The following is an 18644-nucleotide window of genomic DNA, read 5'->3' on the forward strand; positions in this document are numbered from 1 at the left end:
TTTAACTTCACTTGCGGTAGGCGCCCGGCCCTGCCACAATACAGACAGCTACAGGCTTCAGAAAACACATGCCGACTCCACTCCCTGGCACAGATACAGCATGAAGGCAATCGCTCTGTCCAGCCCACCAACACGCTCAGCCAAGGAGAATCAGCCAGCCCAGTCACTTGGCTGGCAGAAAGCAGCCCCCTCCAGCCAGAGCCTGCATGTTGGGTGCTACAGCGCCTGACTTCGCCTAGCTGCACGTGCTCACCCTGCTCTGACAGATGCCAGCGCGTGCTGGGCACAGCAAAACATTGGCCACGAGACGTGAGATTCCGTCTGCTCTGTGTGGACACTAGAGCCCCCAGGGCATCCTTCATAAGTGCCTTAGCATAGTGTTGTACAGGGTGCTATTTGGAGGTTAGCTGCCAGCCTTCTCCCCAGAGGCGGCTGCATTTCAGTTGTGCTGTGTGTAATGTTTCTGAAGTGGCTGGGCATCCTGCCGCATGACAGGGGCTAGCTGCATACAGCACATTTCAGATGGATACAGATAAATGTCCAGGTGCAGAAGTCTGGGGCTGTGGTGAAGGGAGGAAACATTTTTTTCAAGCTACCATTTAAACAAACGTCTCCTAATCTGCAGCCTCTGCCTTCCCCAGCCACAGAGTCTCTGCAGAGGCCCCAGGAGGCTATCCCAGAGCTCCTGTATTGCCCACGGGGAGGACTCCACCTCCACACGCCCCTGCATACAGAAACTGATTCACCCGCTTGGCCTGTGCACGGCAGGCAGGGCTGGCTCCAGACCCTAGTGCGCCAAGCACGCGCTTGGGGTGGCGTGCCGCGGGAGGGCGGCAGGCGGCTCCGGTGCCTGCGGGAGGTCCACCAGAGCTGCGGGACCAGCGGACCCTCCGCAGGCACGTCTGCGGGAGGTCCACCGGAGCCGCGGGACCGGCGACCGCCAGAGCGCCCCCCCGCGGCATGCCGCCCTGCTTGGGGCGGCGCAATTCCTAGAGCCACCCCTGATGGCAGGCAGCTCTCCACACAGCCCTTGTCCCGTTCTCCCAGTGCAGTGCGGGCACGGGGGATGTCTCTGTGTCATCCATCAGATAATGACTGATCTGAGCTTGCTGTCAGCCAGACACCTAATCTCCCCAGACTCTCCTCAGCTGCACCCAGGTAACGCCAGGCCATAGAGCTGGGGCAGCAGAAACGGCAGTGGCTGACCCTGGGGTTTTATTGCGAGAGATGCACAATGTCAGTGCTCAGATCCAGTTTCTAATGAAATCCGGGTTCTTCCACCTTCCCCCCATGATCCTGCATGGGGGTGACCCAGCACTTCCCTTCCCCCATGATCTGGGGCTCTGAGGCCAGGCCCATCTCTGAGAACACAGGAGGCAGAGCCTGGCGCACAGCACGGCCCAGGCGAGAAGCCGGCTGTCCCAGGGGACAGCAGGATTTCACACTCTAATCTGCTCTAATCAGCACCCACGTGCAGGAAATCAACTCCGGAGACAAACGTTTGAAAGCTAATGCTGACCTTGATAGGCAGCGAGCCAAGCCTCAGCCTGTGGGCCCGTGGACATGGGGGGCGGGGAAGGGAGCTGGTGCTCCAGTTAAAAGGAAGAACCAACAGCAGCAGGAGGCTGTGAGCCAACAGGGCTGGGCTGCTCCAGCACCCACTGCTCTCCACACTGGGAGCTACTGAGCCCCCTTCCCCATGCCCCAAAGTGTGACCCAGAATCTGCCCCTTCCCTCACATCGCCGCCCCGACACCAGACCTGAGCCAGGCAGGCAGGGAGGAACTTTGCGCTGGGTGTAGAGCCCATCTCTGCTGGCGGTATTGGGCCTGATCCTGTCCCAGAGAGTCCATAGGGAGCAGGATGGGGCCCATGCTGATTAAACCAGCGCGACGCCGTGCTATAGCAGAGGGCGCTAGTGTGTTGGACCGAGGGCTAATTTAGCCTCATCCAGGCCCTAACTCCATCACCCCACTAGACCATGTGCCCTATACTGCAACCCCGCTGCCTGGACACAAATCTAGCTGCTCTTCCAGCGATGCCGAAGGCTGCATGGAAAACGTAACGCTGGTGGACAAGCCTCCTCCCCTGGGTGCGCCGCGTCCTTGCTCCTCCCCCTCCCTCCTGGAAACTCCTACGCGCTGCCAAACAGCTGTTAGGCGGCGGCCGGGAAGCACTGGGAGGGAGGGAGAGTAGCGGGGATGCGGTGCGCTCAGGAGGGGGAGAGCGGGAGGAGGCGAGGCTGCCAGTGGATGCAGAGCACCCGCTAATTTTCCCCTGTGAGTGCTCCAGCCCCACAGCACCCACGGAGTCAGCACCAGGAGCAGGGGCGGGGACTTGGGGGAAGGGGGTGGAATTGGGGCGGGGCAAGGGTGGGGCAGGGGCAGGGCAGGGCCGTGGGCGGGGGATCACGGACCCACGGGGCAGAGGGGAAGTTGGTGCCTATGATGCCAAATACAGAAGTAGAATAACTTCTTTACTTCTACTCGAGAGTTCCCTGTTTATGCATCCCAGGGTCACCGTTAGCCTTTTGGCCACCGTGTCAGAGTGGGAGCTCGTGTTCAGCTGATTATCCCCTACACCTCCTAATCTGTTTCAGTCACTGCTTCCTGTAAGTATGGCCAACATTCTTTGTTCCTAGCTGTAGACATTTACACTTATGCCCAGTTTACCAAGCAATCCAGATCACTCTGTATCGGTGACCACTCCCTCCGTTTTTGTGTCATCTATAAATCTTATCAGTGATTATGATTTCCTCCAGGTGATTGATAAAAATGTTAAATAGCGCAGGGCCAAGAACCGATCCCTGCAGGACCCCCCTGGAAACACACTCCCCTGATGATGATTCCCTGTTTACCATTACATTTTGAGACCTATCAGTTAGCCAGTTTTTAATCCATTTGATGTGTGCCATGGTAATTTGATATTGTTATTTTTAGGTGGCTATGGAGCTCCCTTGCCTTAGCCGAGCTCAGAGAGGCTTTTATTATCTGTGTTGTGGTGGCACCTGGGGCCGCAATCTCAGAGCAGGCGTTACTCGCCATCCTAGGCACTGCCCCAAGCAGCTTGCAGTCAGTGTGGGTTTGGTTGCAGGTCCAGTCTGATACTGGATCGGGGACGGTTTTCTGTCTGCAGTTTTGATGCATCCAAGAGTCTATGAAAACAGTGGCTCTCGGGAAATCCCCACCATTCACACTGGCAAAAAAGTCTTAGAAGTTGGGTAAAACCTTGCAAGACGAGTTGATTGCATGGAGTTCAATGGGAGTTAGCTACGTGTTTCGCAGAACAGGTATAGGAACACTGGCATGCTTAAAGTTAAGCATGTGCTTAAGTGCTTTGGTGAATCAGGGCCAAATGGAGGAGTCCAGTCTCCTGAACTGACAGCCTGGCACCTTCTAAAGTTACCTTATATTTGAAACAACAACAATGACAAAGCTCTAAATCCAGGGGCCGTCATGGCTGTGGCTCAACAACATAGTTGCTGGCACTGCAAAGGGGCAGACAGCTAGCGGGAAAGCCCACACTGGAGCACACAGTTTCCCTTCCACTTTTTGTTCGTGCTTAGTGGACCATCAGACACGGCGGAGGGAGCCGCGCTGGCAGAGCCTGCTGCTCACCACAGAGACTCTGTTTGTAAGTGGGGCGGAGCTGGGCAGGAAGAGGGACAGAGGCCTGACAGGGCTGAGTGGCAAAATTAGGTTAATTCTTTAAGCACCCAACTCCTATTAACTCATATGGTATTAGCTGCAATACACCTGGCGGTAAGGAGGTGCTGCTGGAGTTTATACAGGTATCACATGCTCTGTAGTTCAACTGGAATTCTGCGATAATTAGGATTAATTAAGGAGAAGATTTTCGCCTCAGTTAAGAAGTGGGAGGCAATGTTTTATTAGGCACAGCAATCAGGCGGTGCTGGGGAACAAACTCCACTAACAGCCTGTGCCCTGTCCTCCGCTCAGCATGAAAATGGCAGCCCTGGTACCAGACCCAGCGCAAGAGAGTAGAGGGGTGGTAGGTTAATTTGGGGGCAGAGCTAACACAGGCTGAACCCATCCCCATGAACAATGGTATCCCAGTGAACATCAAGGCATTAAGAAGGGGTTAATGGAGCGTTATCGATAAAGGCAGCAGACTCGGGCAAGATAGCAAACGTAAAGGCAGGGTCAAGCCAAGGGAACAGAAGTTAAAACCCGAGTTAAGCTGTTATCTGAGCCAACTGTCCACGCAGAGAGCAGAGCGCACAGGCTGCCATCCAGGGAGTCCAGCAGAGTCAGGGAAGTGAAGTCACAAAGCCCTCAGTGGCTGGACTCTAGCCCCACCCCCACCCAGACTCTAGCTCCCACAGGTTTCATTGCTACTAGCCCGGCAGAGTCCTGCCCACCCTGCTCTCTCTCACACCCCCACCCCAGGCTTAGCGCTGAAACAGGGCTCTGACTGATTGAAAGTGACACTTATTCCTAACCACCTCTCTGATGACACCAGTTAAACAAAGGACTCAGTAGCTTAAGTCCAGTTCTAACGCATCCTTATCCCCGGTAGGAAACAAGTTGGCTGCTTTTCCGTCAGTACCAGTCTGGGGGCCTCTCCCTGGCAGTGGGGCCAGACTGATGAATTACGCATGGGGCCTCAGTAGCCTAACACAAGTTTAGGTAACAGGACAGCAAGACTTCTTTGCTGAATGCAGAATTCCAGGTGTGTCCAAGCCCCTCACATCCTAAAACATCCCAAGAGATGTTGTAAAATCTCCCCCCACATTTGGCCGATCCTCATCTCATAGCCTGGCTGGCTGCAATACTGGGGCATTTTAAGTCTGTTCCTCTAGTTAATGAATAAACACAAAAAGGTCTTCAAAGCAGACAAGGCCAGTCTTTGGGAACGCCTGCCCCTCCCACAAATGTCTCACTCCCTGGTCCCAAGGTCACTCACCTTTGTCCATGAGCTGGTTGAAGAGCAGAGTGTTGGAGAAGAAGAAGAGGTAGGCAAACATCTGTGAGGCTATTTCAGGGTGCACTTCATACTGGTGGAGCAGGTCCAGCGTAGCCTGGTAGATCAACACGACTCTGCGTATTTCTTCAGGCAACTGGGATGACGCCCGCCAACCTTCCTGGCCCTCACTCTGGAAGGGGTTACACTCCAGGAGGGCAGGTAGAGATACATACAGAGACTGGACAGGAGGAGACAAGAAATACACAAGTCCAGGATTCAAAGCGCTGGAGATTTCCTGTGGGAAGCAATTCCGCATTGGCCAGATGGTGACCTAAACGGTCTTCTGAATCTCTCGTTTCCATGATCCCATAACCAGCTCAAGCCCTGCTGTTATCAAACAAGGAAGGGCGTATTTCTTGCCCCCTCACGGACTAATCCCTTGTGACCTGCAAGCTTGCTCGGCCCTGTCCCTAAGCAGTAATTTAACACCATACATGGTGGTCAGTTGGTCTCGGTCTGTTTTGGGGAACAAACAGAATGTGAGATACAAACTACTGTAGATATTAAGTGAAAGGAATGTGCCCGTTCTATGCACCCACATGGTAACTGAAGATCTAATACACATGCTATGAAAAAAAGGCAGAAGACAAAAGCAGTGTCCAGTTAGAGACACTTTCCTTTGTGTAAATGAGGAAGGTTGAAAAGCAGTGTCCAATCAAAGCTTTTGCTTGTATGCAAATGAGACAGGATAAGCATTGACCAATCAGCCAGGGGGAGAGGCTGCTGGAATAGTGGAACAATCTTTCCACCGAGGGGAAAAAAAGAGCTACAAATAGAATCAAGAAGAAAAATAGTCCATTTCCCAGCGAGAGGCCAAGTCTGTAATCACCAGACCTGGCAGGGGGAGCTGGTGGAAAGGCAGCATCATCAGTCAAGTTTAACGTCTCTTTCAATGGAAACAAGTCCCCACCCTGCAGACACAAGCAGCCTTTCTCTGTGCCCACACTGCCCACACTGTTCAGCGCTCCATAATGAGCACTCGCAATAAAATTTCACTCCAGGGGCCTAACGGAGAGAGTCCAGAAGGAATATTTCCATCATGTCCATGAATCAATTCATTATACCCAGGGCTATTACCGTACAGTAAATCACAAATGAGCTGAGGAAGTCTGGACGCGCTATCCCCACAACTCTTCCTACTGATCTGTGGGCCACGCATTTCTCCCTGGCTTCCTGTGGCCCGGTCCCTTGTTTCCAAGTCGTCAGCCATGCAGAGAACTGTTCTGTCGTAGTTTCACACTCTCCTCGGGCTGTGACCATCACTGGGACACTTGAGCCCAAAGGAAAATGAATCCAAAAGTTACAAGGCGGAGTGAGAGAGAACAAGGGTTGGTCCTGAAAGTGACCGGGCGGCCTGAGCTCAGCCATTCACGAATGCCTCCCTAGGAGACAGTGCTACTGTTCATGCTTCAGGGACCTCTCACCTGCCAGAAATTCACTGCGATCAGTTCAGGGGACCCGACATGCAGCTCTCCCCCACTGCCAATCACCTGCTAGGGTGATGGTATTAAAACTCGCCCAGTTTGCTATCTAGATTCTTATACAGTGTAGTAGCATCTTTCAAAGATCATGAGGCGCTCACATACTAGGGAAATGGGGGGCTCATATTAGTAAACAGCATCCGAGCAGCTCGTAATCCCTAATGGATTTTATCCTCACACCCACCTGAGAGCTAGGAACGTATCCTCCTCATTTTACAGGGTACATCAAATGCCTCACCTAAGGTCAGGCCACAAACCTATAGCTGAGCTGGGAAGTTCACCCCGGCCCCTAAGTCTGAGTCTACTGCTCTGTGTCTGTCTTACCTATTCAGACTGCAAGTTCTTTGGGGCAAGGGCTCTCTCTAACTACATGTTTGTGCTATGCCTGGCCCAGTGGGGCCTTGATCCTGGCTGAGCACTGTAGGCGCTGCTGTAATAGAAAAAAACAACAGCTAAATAACTTGGGCCACCCTAAAACATCGACGTGGTTTTTGAAAAACTCAACCTGTGTGATCATTCCTGACCCCTCAAAAAGTCGTTTCTGACCCTCTTCAGTGACTCAGGAAAGTTAGGAAAAGTCAAATCCCCTGGCGCCAGCATTTCTTGCACTGCAGCCTAGAGACCAGTGTTTTTTAATACAGAGGAGGCTTGCAGGAACCAGTATATCTGTTAGAACTCAGCAGAAAGAAGAACCTGCTGTCCCAGGACAGGATGGAGAGGGAGGGCAATTTCAGACACGGGTGCTCAGTTGGGAGACTTCTCCCCTCCGTCTCCCGTCATCCCCCTTTGATTTCCAGTGAGACACCATCAGCCCAAGGCTTCTCTTCACCCTCTGGATTAGGCTGTGCATTAGCAGGAGAGAGGGGGAGGTGTTGGGGGTGCACATACCTTGGAGATATAGTAGACGCACTGCTGAAAAGTATACATGATCACTTCCTCTAGCACCGTCATGGCTTCCTCGCTGGCTGTGATGGTAGAAGAGAACAGAGACTCCTTAGAACCTAAAGGACAAAGACAGCAATGGAACGCGTCAGAGCAAAGGGCTCCAACTTGGGCCTGTTAGTTACTGCAAAGGCAGCATGGCGAGTAGTTACAGCGTGGGATTGGGAGCCAGACGTTTTAGATTCTATTTCTAGCTCTTCCACTGACTCATTGTGTGCCCTTGAGCAAATCACAGCTTCTTTGTGCCTCAGCCTCAGCACCTCGGTCTGTAAAAGGGGGACCGCTCTCCTCTCTGATCTCACAGGAAGGACATGAGCCCTAATTTAGCAATATTGGTAAAATGCATTAGGCTCCTGGATGGCAAGCGCTATAAAAGATACAGAACTCTTGATTAACAGTGCTGTAGCAGCAATAGTTCCCTACTGGGCGGCATAACTTACACTGCTGTCTCGCGAAGGCGCCCAACAGTGAGAACTATTTCAAAGAGCGGCAGAAGAGCTGGCCTGGAGGAGAACTGTTGCCTACGTTATTTCTTACAGTCACTCTCAAATGGAAAAAAATCAGGTAGCAGATGCATCCTTGGGACGTTCTCAAGTATGCACAACTTGCACTACTTTACCTGGCCCCTTGATGTCCCCATTGCACTAGTGAAATTAAAGCTGAAGGCGCATTTATCTGGCTTGACTTTGAGAAGCTGGACAGCTCAAGATGGCTCTTTTAAGACAGAGGTTCAGAAAGAGAAACTATTCCCATCTGAGGCCATTTGGTGCGTATGGTGCTCTTATCTTACAGCACAGATACCCACATCGCAAAAAGCACATTGACACTGTCACCGGTGCTGGCAGTCACAGCAAAAGGCCTGAGGATGAATGCACAAGACAGAGCTCCTGTTCCCTAGCAAAGATGGTCCACTCCGGATCAGAGTGCAGAGCAGACACACTGACGGGGGAGCTTGGCCGTCCATTGCCCAGCTGAACCCCTCCTGTTAATCCCGAGCTTAAATTTATGGCAGCAGTCTCCAGGGCCGTAACTGCAACCCCCTGAATTCACTTCAGTACAGGAGAACTCAGCTGGTTCTCTCTTTTCTTCTCTCATTGTATCATCTTGGCCAGGATCCGCCTGCCCCTTAGTCAGTCTCCAAAGGATACTGCACTGGAGACAATATAAATTCACACTGGTGCCTTCCCTTCCCACAGTGGCTGGGGAGCCATTACAGGATGCCATGTCAGGAATCCAAAACTCCGACCCTGCATTCTACTGGTGTCTTTTCCTGGCCTTCCCTTAAAGACATGAAACTGCACCTCACTTTCCTTGGTGCATTGTGAGCAGGGAGTGTGGACAGAAATCCAGATCTAATAAAACACGCGGTTGCCATAGCAGTAGTAAACACATATATGTTGTATTTCTGGGTGCTGACAGGTTGGGGGGGGTGTTAATATTTCCCCTACAGACGAACATTTTTCTTCCAGCAATGCTTCGATTTCAGTCCAGATTTGCAGCCCGCCAGCCCCATAGGCTGAATATTTGTGCAGCTGGATGAAGCGCTTTCCAAACGCAGCTTGTCAGAAAACTTTGCCTTTGGAACAGAAGAGAAGGTCTCGATAGCTTTGCCAAACTAGCACCACCCCCACGTTCCTTTGATGTGGAATCAGAAAGAGGGAAATTCCATGACATCATCCACCTGACCATTCCCCAGGTCCCATTTGCAGATGGTGAGTGAAGGACTTTTCAGCCACACACACTTTTGCGGCAGTTCAGGGAGGTAAATTGGTGAATTTTTAAGGCGCAGGAAAGTGAGGGGCTAATAAGACTGAATCAACCCATGTGGAATGAAGGCAGGAGCATTGTAAACTTCCACATACAGAGCACCTGAATCCTGAGCTACAGCCTCACTTGCTATTCCAATAGCAGGACCCCTCACTGCTGTGCCAAGAAACCTGAGTCCCGATCTGCGCTTCTAATCCTGACCTATTTGGAACGGAGACTGCTAATCACACTGGCCTCTATAAAGGCTGGCAAATACCTACTCCAGGGCAGGCTGACACCACTCAAACTCATTTCACTTGTGACCCAAGGTTGATGCGAACCCAAGTTTCCGAAGTGAAAAGCCAATGTAAACATTTAAAAACATGGCCATAAGAAGATTTTCAAATCTGACATGAAAAATAACATTGGCTATGCAGAAGAAAACCTTGGTGCTCGTCTGTCCCAGGCAATTTCAATTGAAAGCTAAGGTGCAAGGGAATCTGCCAGTGCAGAATTTCAAACCAGAAAATAAGGAGCACAGACAAACCTAGCCAGTCCATGTTATGAATATTTCTGATCACATGCCGGGAGGTGGGGGTGACTGCAGAGAGGGGTATGGAGACCCAAGGGATAGCTCTTCCTGGAACCCATGTGTAGACTATGGATTCCGTAAGGTCCTGAACGTACTCAGTACTGTGTGATCTCTTTAAGGAAGTCCCCAGTAATACATCTGGTCCTGAGCGATTGTCACCCGACCTGTCCTCAAGTTGCTCAGCTGTTGTCCAAAGCTTTTGGGGAATAATATTCAATAGGAAGCCAGCCCCGGGTTCGGTGAGCGATCCAATTGGGCCCTGGTGCTGATTTCTGTGAATCTATTTGTAAGTATTCACCAAACAGTTTCAACACATGATTTTCAGCCTATGGGCTGGTTCACAAACGGTTTGCTTTGACTACTCTGTATCCTGACCGGTCATCTAAATCACATGGGATCAGGAGAGTAACCAAAAAGAAGTAACACATTTTCTGGCACAAGTTTTCAGGGAAATATTAATTAGTGCATCCGAAGAAGTGAGCTGTAGCTCACGAAAGCTCATGCTAAAATAAATTTGTTAGTCTTTAAGGTGCCACAAGTACTCCTATTAATTAGTGCTACGATTCATGAAGCTTCTGGGATTGGCACAAGGCTTCATGAATACCAGGTCATCCAGATACGCATGGATGGTATGTCCCCACAAAGCTGCGAACTCAACATGGGGCTTTTAGTCACAAAAATATACCCAAATCAGGGTTGTTGGGTTTAGTTTGTTTTGCGTTTTTTTTTTAACTATTCAATCTGCTCTAATTATAGGACAGAATTGCTCATACAGCAAGGTCTAAACACCTGCATTTCCCAGGGGTACAACGCTTTTCTCAGACTATCTCATATCACCTGAGTGGAAAAGCAATTCCTAAATTCAACAAGGGTGTTTAAAAAATGTGCCAGGAGAAACACTCTCACTTGTAGAAAGATGGGAGCCAGCACAGGGTTTCTCATCCTTATGCATACCTGGAATTCCCCCCCGTCTCTCACAAAACTCTCCCCCCATTGAGCAATCTGGGAAAAGCCCCCTGGTCTCTAGACAGACAGATAGCAATGAATGGGAAGGGAAAAGGTGTAGGAAAAAAACCTCTCCTTTTCGTTTGCCAGCCTGTGGGTTCAGTGCGCTCCAATGTACTGGCTAGACTTTGAAAATCAAAAGTATTTCGCTTATTCTGAGGCTATGACTTCTTTATTTTTTAAAATCTTCCCACAGATATTTCCTGAGGGATGTCAAGAGGCCAAAATACTGATTTTAACCTTTCCCTCACCCTCTTGTTTATGTTATTTCTTTCCCTCCTGATTCACCAAAATCTGCCCAGGCACAAGATGTATTTATATGACACTACACTGCTCCCCACCCTCACTAAGCCCCACCACCCTCCCAGCTGAGCATCAGCCCGTCGATTCAGGATGGCCCCAGTTCAGCCATCCAGCTCAATTCACTTAAACACCTGCTTAAATTTAGCCACAGGCATAAATTCCATTGATGTCAACGGGGCTTAAGAACATGCTGAAAGTTAAGCATGTACCTAAGTGCTTTGCTGAATAGGGCTGGACTTAAGCACTCACTTAAGTGCTTTGCTGAATTAAGGCCTGGAATGGGCAGGGGGTAAATCTCTCTCCCTTGCAATGCAATGTTTTAAGCAAATGTCGCTCACCCCACAAACCCAGAATGCTCCTTCACTTGCATGCTTGCTGCCTTCGCTCTTGCACGTGCCATGGACTTCACTTTCCCAGAGACCATTCCCACTAAGGGAACAGACCTATTTAAAGAATCCTCTCTCTAGACTGCAACCCAAATCTAGCTGTTCCCACCGATTACAGCCCAGGAGGGACCAAACACTACCAGCCAGGGAAGACAAGTGTCCCAGAATCCCTCTGGGGATATGAGAGAGGAATGCAGGCAGGTGTTCAAGACCCTTCAGCTACTAAATGCCAGCAAAGGAAGGAGAAGATCTGACACTAGAGAGCAGCAGAGGGAGGGGCTGGTCACTGAACATTGGATTAGCTGCTGCAAGGAGAGCCTGCTTGGATCTGCCCCTGGCCAATTTAAGCAGAATTCTCCGTGCATGTTACCCAGCATGTATCTGGGTAATTATCATCCATCTAAGCACAATGACCTGGGGTTCTGAGTACTGGAGATCTGGCCCAGGAGGTTCTTCTCTCACTCTCCTCCAGTCCTAGTGATCAGCAGCAAATGCCCACCGTCATCTTCCTTGACTTTTCATTTCTTGTAAGCTTGCTGGCACTGTAAATATATTTCATATCTCTCTATCGATAGTCCCCTGCAAGCTGAGTATCACCCATCTCTCTCATCTCTGTAGACTGTACTTATCCATAGTAATACTCTGGTTATGAGACTCATCCAGTAGGGTGTGGGTTTTGCCAGCTACACCATAACTGACACCACTTAGTAATACTTCTAGCGCTTGGTTGTTTCCCACGTTCCTGGATAGAACTGGCTGAAAAAAATTGAATTTCAAATTTCTTTTGTCAAAAAACAGGGACAATTTTTTTGCAAGATGTTTTGTGAAAAGCGTTCGTGGTTTTCAGCCAGCCCTACCCTGGCATTTGTGCACGGACACTTCTGTGCATTCATACCCTTATCCTTCATCTTCAGTTTCAGCACTTTCTGCCCGAAGTGCTCTCTCTGCCTTTCCTCAATCAGCATGAAGGCTTCCCAACAATCCTTGCCCGTGCTGGATCCAGGAATGATCAAAGATTTCTCTTGGTGATGTAAAGGCAACCTTATGACCCAATAAGTGGAGATTCCAAGTGGAAGAGAAGCCATCCTAAATCTGCTTTTTGCCAACAGGGAGAAACTGATCACAACTGTGAGAATAATAAGGAAGCTTCTTGAATTCAGAATAGTAAGGACTGGATTTACAGAATGCAGCTGTACATGGGCATGACGGGGGTTCAAGAACGCACATTGTAAGAAATGAAAATAGGGTGAAATCCTGGCCCCACTGAAGTCAATGAGAGTTTTGCCATTGACTTCAGTGAAGCCACCATCTCACCCCAGCGAGTAAGACCCAGTCGAAGGAAGTATTGAAACCCAGCAATGCAGAAAAAGCAGCTAGATCACCCTAAAAAACACCACAATTAAGAAGAAAAAGACTGCAGTTCCAGTGAGGCTTCATAAAGGGTTGTTCAAAGAGAAGGATACAAAATGACATCAACTGTACTGTGATGGGAAAGTGGAGTGGTGAGCAAAGAAGAAAAGAGAGACTTTTAGGAATGGCCGACTACCAACAAGGGCTGCAAAAATGGAGAGAGAGACTTTTACAAATCTACCCGGGGGACAGTGTCTGTGCCCATGCCCTGTGTTCTGCGTGTGTGTTGGGTACTAGAGACAAAATGGGGCCTGTAATAAATGAGGAGGGAGAGCAAGGGGGGGATATTCAAAATCACTCTGCGTTAGCCTAGTTCACGTACCCCTGGGCTATGCAGAGGTCTTCCTGGGGTACATCAATTCATCTAGATATTTGCCTAGTTTTACAACAGGCTACATAAAAAGCACTAGCGAAGTCAATACAAACTAAGATTTCATAGGGACAATGACTTGTTTATACTGCTCTGTATATTATACACTGAAGTATAAGTACAATATTTATATTCCAATTGATTTATATTATTCAGGAGGAGCAATAGCTCAGTGGTTTCCACATTGGCCTGCTAAACCCAGGGTTGTGAATTCAATTCTTGAGGGGGCCATTTAGGAACCTGGGGTAAAAATCTGTCTGGGGATTGGTCCCCTTTAGAGCAGGGGGTTGGACTAGATGACCTCCTGAGGTCCCTTCCAACCCTGATAGTCTATGATTGTATCATAAAAATGAGAAAGTCAGCACTTGTTCCATACTAGCACACTGTGACACCTTTGTATTTTTGTCTGATTTTTCTAAGCAAGTAGTTTTTAAGTGAGGTGAAACTTGGGGGTACGCAAGACAAATCAGACTCCTGACAGGAGGCCAGTAATCTGGAAAGCCTGAGAGGCACTGGCCTCGCTCTCTCTCTCTGCAGTCTGTGGGAGCTTTGCCATTGACAGCAGCGGGAGCAGAGCTGGGCCAACACTGAGTGCTTTTGACAAATCTCCCTTTAAATTAACACAGGCTCAACAATGGTGAGAAACATAAAGAAAATCATTTGGGACAACTGGGAAGCCCTTATCCAAACAGTGAGGAGCAGCAGGGGTGGGCAAACTTGGACCGATGGTGGGGAAGCCACCAGGCCGCAAGAAAACCCAGAGAAAGATTCAAAGAAAAGATAAAGACCTAATTAGTTTCAGGATCCTCTCTTGACATCGTACTGAGCCCTGCAATGGATGAACTGAACCCCAACTCCCGGGGTTTATCATCTCACTTTCCCAGCAGCTGCTCACGTGTGCCCTGCACTTTGTGAGGGCTGCAGTATTTTTAGCCTACAAGCACATTTTTTAGAGCGCTCACTGATTAAGAATGCACCCGCTGTCCCACCCTCCCACCCACACATTGGTCTTTACGTCGTGTATCAGCATGGGAACCAAGATAGCATAGGACATGGAGAGCATCCAGCACGCAGCTGGTTTGCCTCTTGAGTGCTTTGCTCCCTCTCCCTCCGAGGGGGATGAGAAAACGAAACGAGGCCATGCTGAGAGCGAAGCCTGGCTAATCCCCTCGCCATATTAGACTCCCTGCGGCTGCAAGCTGTCAGCACTCATTTGATAAGGGGGATTATGTCCTTCCCGAGTGTTCACAGGACTTAGCTTAGCAGCCCTGAGAGCTAGTGGTGCTTCCGCAGAGGCACAGGTAATACTGAGCAACACTGCTAACCAGGTAGCCAGTCGGGTCTGCGATCTAATGGATTCACTTCACAGGGTGGAGTGAGAGGTGAGGCTGCAGAATGCAGAGCAAGGGATGGCAGCCAGGCAGGGGTTTCCAACTGTGGCCTACAGGACTGGGCGGTCTGCAGAATACTCCCAGAGCCTCCTCCTTACCGATGTTGCATCCCTTTCCTCTTATCTCAGTGGCCAAGGGTTCAGGGAAGGACCTTGTTACCTCAGGTATCAATGCACAGATACCAGTCCATTCTTGGTGACAGAAGTCATGGTGACCCTTTGGTTGCAATGGGATCCATGCCCCAAAATCATATCCATTCATGGCTTCAAAAGGCTACATGCAAGAGCTCATCATTGCACAAGCCCCTTCTGACAAGGTGGCTGAAACCCAGTAATGCCAAGTGAGTTCCCTGGACTCAAAGGCAGGTGGCTTGATACCGCATGAAGATATAAGGGAGAAAGGAGTAGCGCTCCAGTGAGAGAGGATCTAGGGCATGAGCTGAGCAGTCCTGAGGGAGGAACCCTGGGAGCAGCTAAGCTTTGGGGAAAGTTTGATCTGAGCTTTATTATCTCATTAATAAACCAAAATCCCAGGAAGGAGGTCAGTTTTGACCCTACACAATGGGGGGACTTTGTTTTCGAGCCAGTTGGAAAAGGCACTTGCTTAACACTAACTACTAATACTAACTATACTAAGAGGTAAACAACTATATGCAATGGACACTGGAAAGGTGCTTGCCAAGGCGAGACCTATGGGACATTACAGCTAACCGTCACCGGCGGTAAGAAGGGTCTGGTGGGTAGGCAGGACTCTATATTGAGCGCCGACCCGACAGATGCTGTTAGGAGGAAAATCTTCCAGTTGCCGTGCCCATGTGCACGCACACACCTGATTGGAATGAACATGAACAAGCATTCGAAGAAGAACCTCCTTTTCACGTCTTTAAAAGGGACTCTTGAGACACAGAAAAGCCCTGATTTTAAGACTGACTTTATTACAGCCTCCTGTTTTTACCTTTGCACCTGCAATTTCACAGGGGAGCAATTCTGCACTCAGGAGTGAGTGGTGGGGAGCAGAGCCCAGCAGGACATTCAAGCTTCCACATGCTACGGCTGCCTTGGCTCAATCTCCAGCGGACGTGCCACAAAAGGCACCACAGTTTATCATTCGAGAACCTGCTCGGGAGACGTCCCAGAGAGCTGGTGGGGTCATGAGCACTGTGGGTGAAGTTCCCTTACTTTCCACAAACCCCAGTACTATTGAAGGGCTTATCTGGGATAAAGAGGCAACATGGTGGTCTCTGAAGTCAGGATGGAAGTACCTTGTTGGAGCAGCAATGGAGGAAAACACCAGCAAACCAGCTTGGTGCTACAGCGCCCCCTTTGCCTGACATGTCACACAGCAGGCATACGGCTGGGGAAGTTTTGCACTGAGGCGGCGTATCGGTATAAAGAAGCATGAGTCCTACCCTTGACATCCAGCTCCTCCTCCAGGCTCTGGATGTAGATGGGGGATTTCTGTTGGATAAAGTACAGGAGCTCGATGGAGTTGGACATCCAGAAGAGAATGTGCTGCAGGTCCGGGACCAGGTCTGTGACGGTGAAGCGGGACAGGGATCCAGGATCCTGACTGGTGAGACAGAGAAGGTAAGAGGAGAGTTTCAGACTCCGGTCAGGACAAAGCTGGTTGCAGTTGCAGTCTGCCTGTGTGTGCACAACGCCCCCAGCTACGGGAAAGGCTTGTGCCCCTCTCAGAGGCTGGCGATGCAGGATAGTCCCAGTGGGCATGAACAATGCAGTAATGGATACACCGGCAGCACAGACAACACTCCAGTATTTTATACTCTCCTGCGACTGCATCGACACACTTTTCCCCGACACGCTCAGAAGTTTCAGAATGAGCATGGTCACAGACTATTGCCAGCACAAGAGTTATGGGCTTAAAAAGCAAACCCAACCCAAACCCAGCAGCTGGCTTCCCCTGGGGAGTTACGGATGTGCTGTGAAACTACTCTGCAAATCAGCAATGGGATTCCTGTTTCCTGGTCAGTGGAAACGCCACAGCCCAGCACCCCAGAGACCAAATGCTGGATCTCGGTGATTTGCTAACCATCCTGAGAACCTCCGACCTGCTGATTTACAGTCAGGTGCTGAGCACCTCCTGAGAAATGCTGAGCAACCTCAATCGGAGCTGAAGATGTCGAGTGTTTCCTGGGCTCCTAGGAATTAACAACAATACTAATGGCAGCCACATGATTCCTTCTTCCCTGGTCATGCAGCACGGTGCAGTGGCAGCCAACAGTGGGATACAGGGGTTTGGGGAACACGAAAACAAATGAAGAGAAAAGTGATGGATCAAAGACAAAGCCTGGAGCAGACGGGACTCCAGCAGGGTCACCGAGACAGGGCAAGAGTCTCGGAAGCGACAGGGGGACTGTCAGGTGCCCAACTTGAGACTCGTGATTTTCAGAAAGCGGTGAGCACCTGCCCGCTGAAAACCAGCCCCCTTTTAAGGTGTCTCACATTAGGCACCTACAAATCACTCTTGAAAGTCTTTCCCGGAGCCCTGCCCTATTAACAGCAGCCCCCAACCCCCAGTCTGGAGAGCCCAGGCACATTAAAGCAGCATTGAAACCGAAAAAGACTTTCTGCAAAAATGCTCTTGACAAAGGCAAAGTTTTGGCTCAAATGTTTGTTTTAGCACTTTGGCCTGATGCGAAAGGCGCTGAGTCAATGGGAGCTGAAAGCACTGAGCTCCTCTCAGGATCAGGCCCTTTAGCTAGCACTGCAAATGCTGAGGAGACTGTTTTCAACCAGCCTGGATTTTGCCTGTGAATTTAGTGCTGATGACTGGCTCTCAGTCCGGAGGCTGAGTACAGTACAGAGAGCAGCAACCCTCTTGAGTTAACCAAGGCCTTATAAAAAAAAAAAAAAATTAAAAAGCATCTGGAAAATTTCTTAACTAGCGAAATGCTTTTCATGCTGTGATCACTCAGAAAATGGTTGGATGGGATGTCTGATAACTTTATAAAACAAGCTCACTTGAAAACAACCATGAAGAATTTTTGGCCTCAAAAGATATTTTTCCAAGGAATGTTTTAAGCCAGTCAAAAATAGGGACCTTGGGCAAAAGTGCTTCATTGTAGCCAGATTTATAGGATTGCTCACACAACACAATAATGAACCGACACCTGTACACAGCCCCAAACAGAAGAAGCTGAACTATATGGCTGTAATGGATAGGCTTATCCTTACCACTCTGTGATTTACCATACCCCCCATGAAATTCCTTAGCACCAAGTCATCTGGCTACCCCGTAGTTCACCCCTGGATTTTACAGCTTAACTCCTGGTTATTGTACCCTCAGAGCCCCGTGAAGTGTGTCTCTCGGCCTGGAGCTCATGGCTACCTCAGGGGATCAGTGGGAGTTCCATACACAGAATGTGGCAGGATCAAGCTTGCTGCCATTGGACGCACATGCATCGCTGCCACTGACTGCAAAAGGAGCCGCAAATGCACGTGTAAGGGTGGAATGTAGCCCACTGTACCAAAGAGTCTCTTGAACTCATACAGCCCCTGCTTTAATCCCTTTTCCCTGCCCATACCCTATGTAGCTATTACCCTTTGCAGGAGGTAGTTCCGCCCAAGGTTCCTGCTCATGCCTATTATGGCTAATTTTAAAATGACACTCCCCAAATCTGAGACGTACACAGGGCCAAGGTCTTCTAAAGAGACTAGTGACCTCAGTTTTTGGGATGCTCAACTGTGAGCCACCCGAAAAGGGTCTGGATTTTCAGAAAGTGCAGCGCACTCACCTCTGAAAACCAGGCTTTAGAGCGTCTCAAGCTGGGCACCCAAAGGAATAGCCATTTTTGAAGATCTCCCATTTAATATGAAGAAATCAAATAATATCCATCTTAGTATGAAGAATGTGTGGCTGGGCTTCCCAGCTGCTGGTGACAGCTGGCACTGCTGGCACAAACACATAAGAACGGCCGTACCGGGTCAGACCAAAGGTCCATCTAGCCCAGTATCTGTCTACCGACAGTGGCCAATACCAGGTGCCCCAGAGGGAGTGAACCTAACAGGTAATG

The 18644-nt window shown here is 49.8% G+C and overlaps 1 protein-coding gene across 3 annotated transcripts in view; it reads right to left on the reverse strand.

The window, feature by feature from the left end:
• The window catches only part of RADIL (Rap associating with DIL domain), a 69557-nt gene that overhangs the window by 13282 nt on the left and 37631 nt on the right, over nucleotides 1–18644 (reverse strand). For all 3 annotated transcript variants that reach the window (XM_039490491.1, XM_039490492.1, XM_039490493.1), the window contains 3 exons: nucleotides 16020–16180; nucleotides 7355–7467; nucleotides 4926–5163 (listed from right to left, as the gene is read on the reverse strand). In XM_039490491.1, coding sequence (XP_039346425.1) covers nucleotides 4926–5163; nucleotides 7355–7467; nucleotides 16020–16180 — 512 coding nt within the window. The remainder of the gene's footprint in view (nucleotides 1–4925; nucleotides 5164–7354; nucleotides 7468–16019; nucleotides 16181–18644) is intronic.

The sequence above is a fragment of the Mauremys reevesii genome, linkage group 10, assembly GCF_016161935.1.
Source record: "Mauremys reevesii isolate NIE-2019 linkage group 10, ASM1616193v1, whole genome shotgun sequence".
Lineage (NCBI taxonomy): Eukaryota > Metazoa > Chordata > Testudines > Geoemydidae > Mauremys > Mauremys reevesii.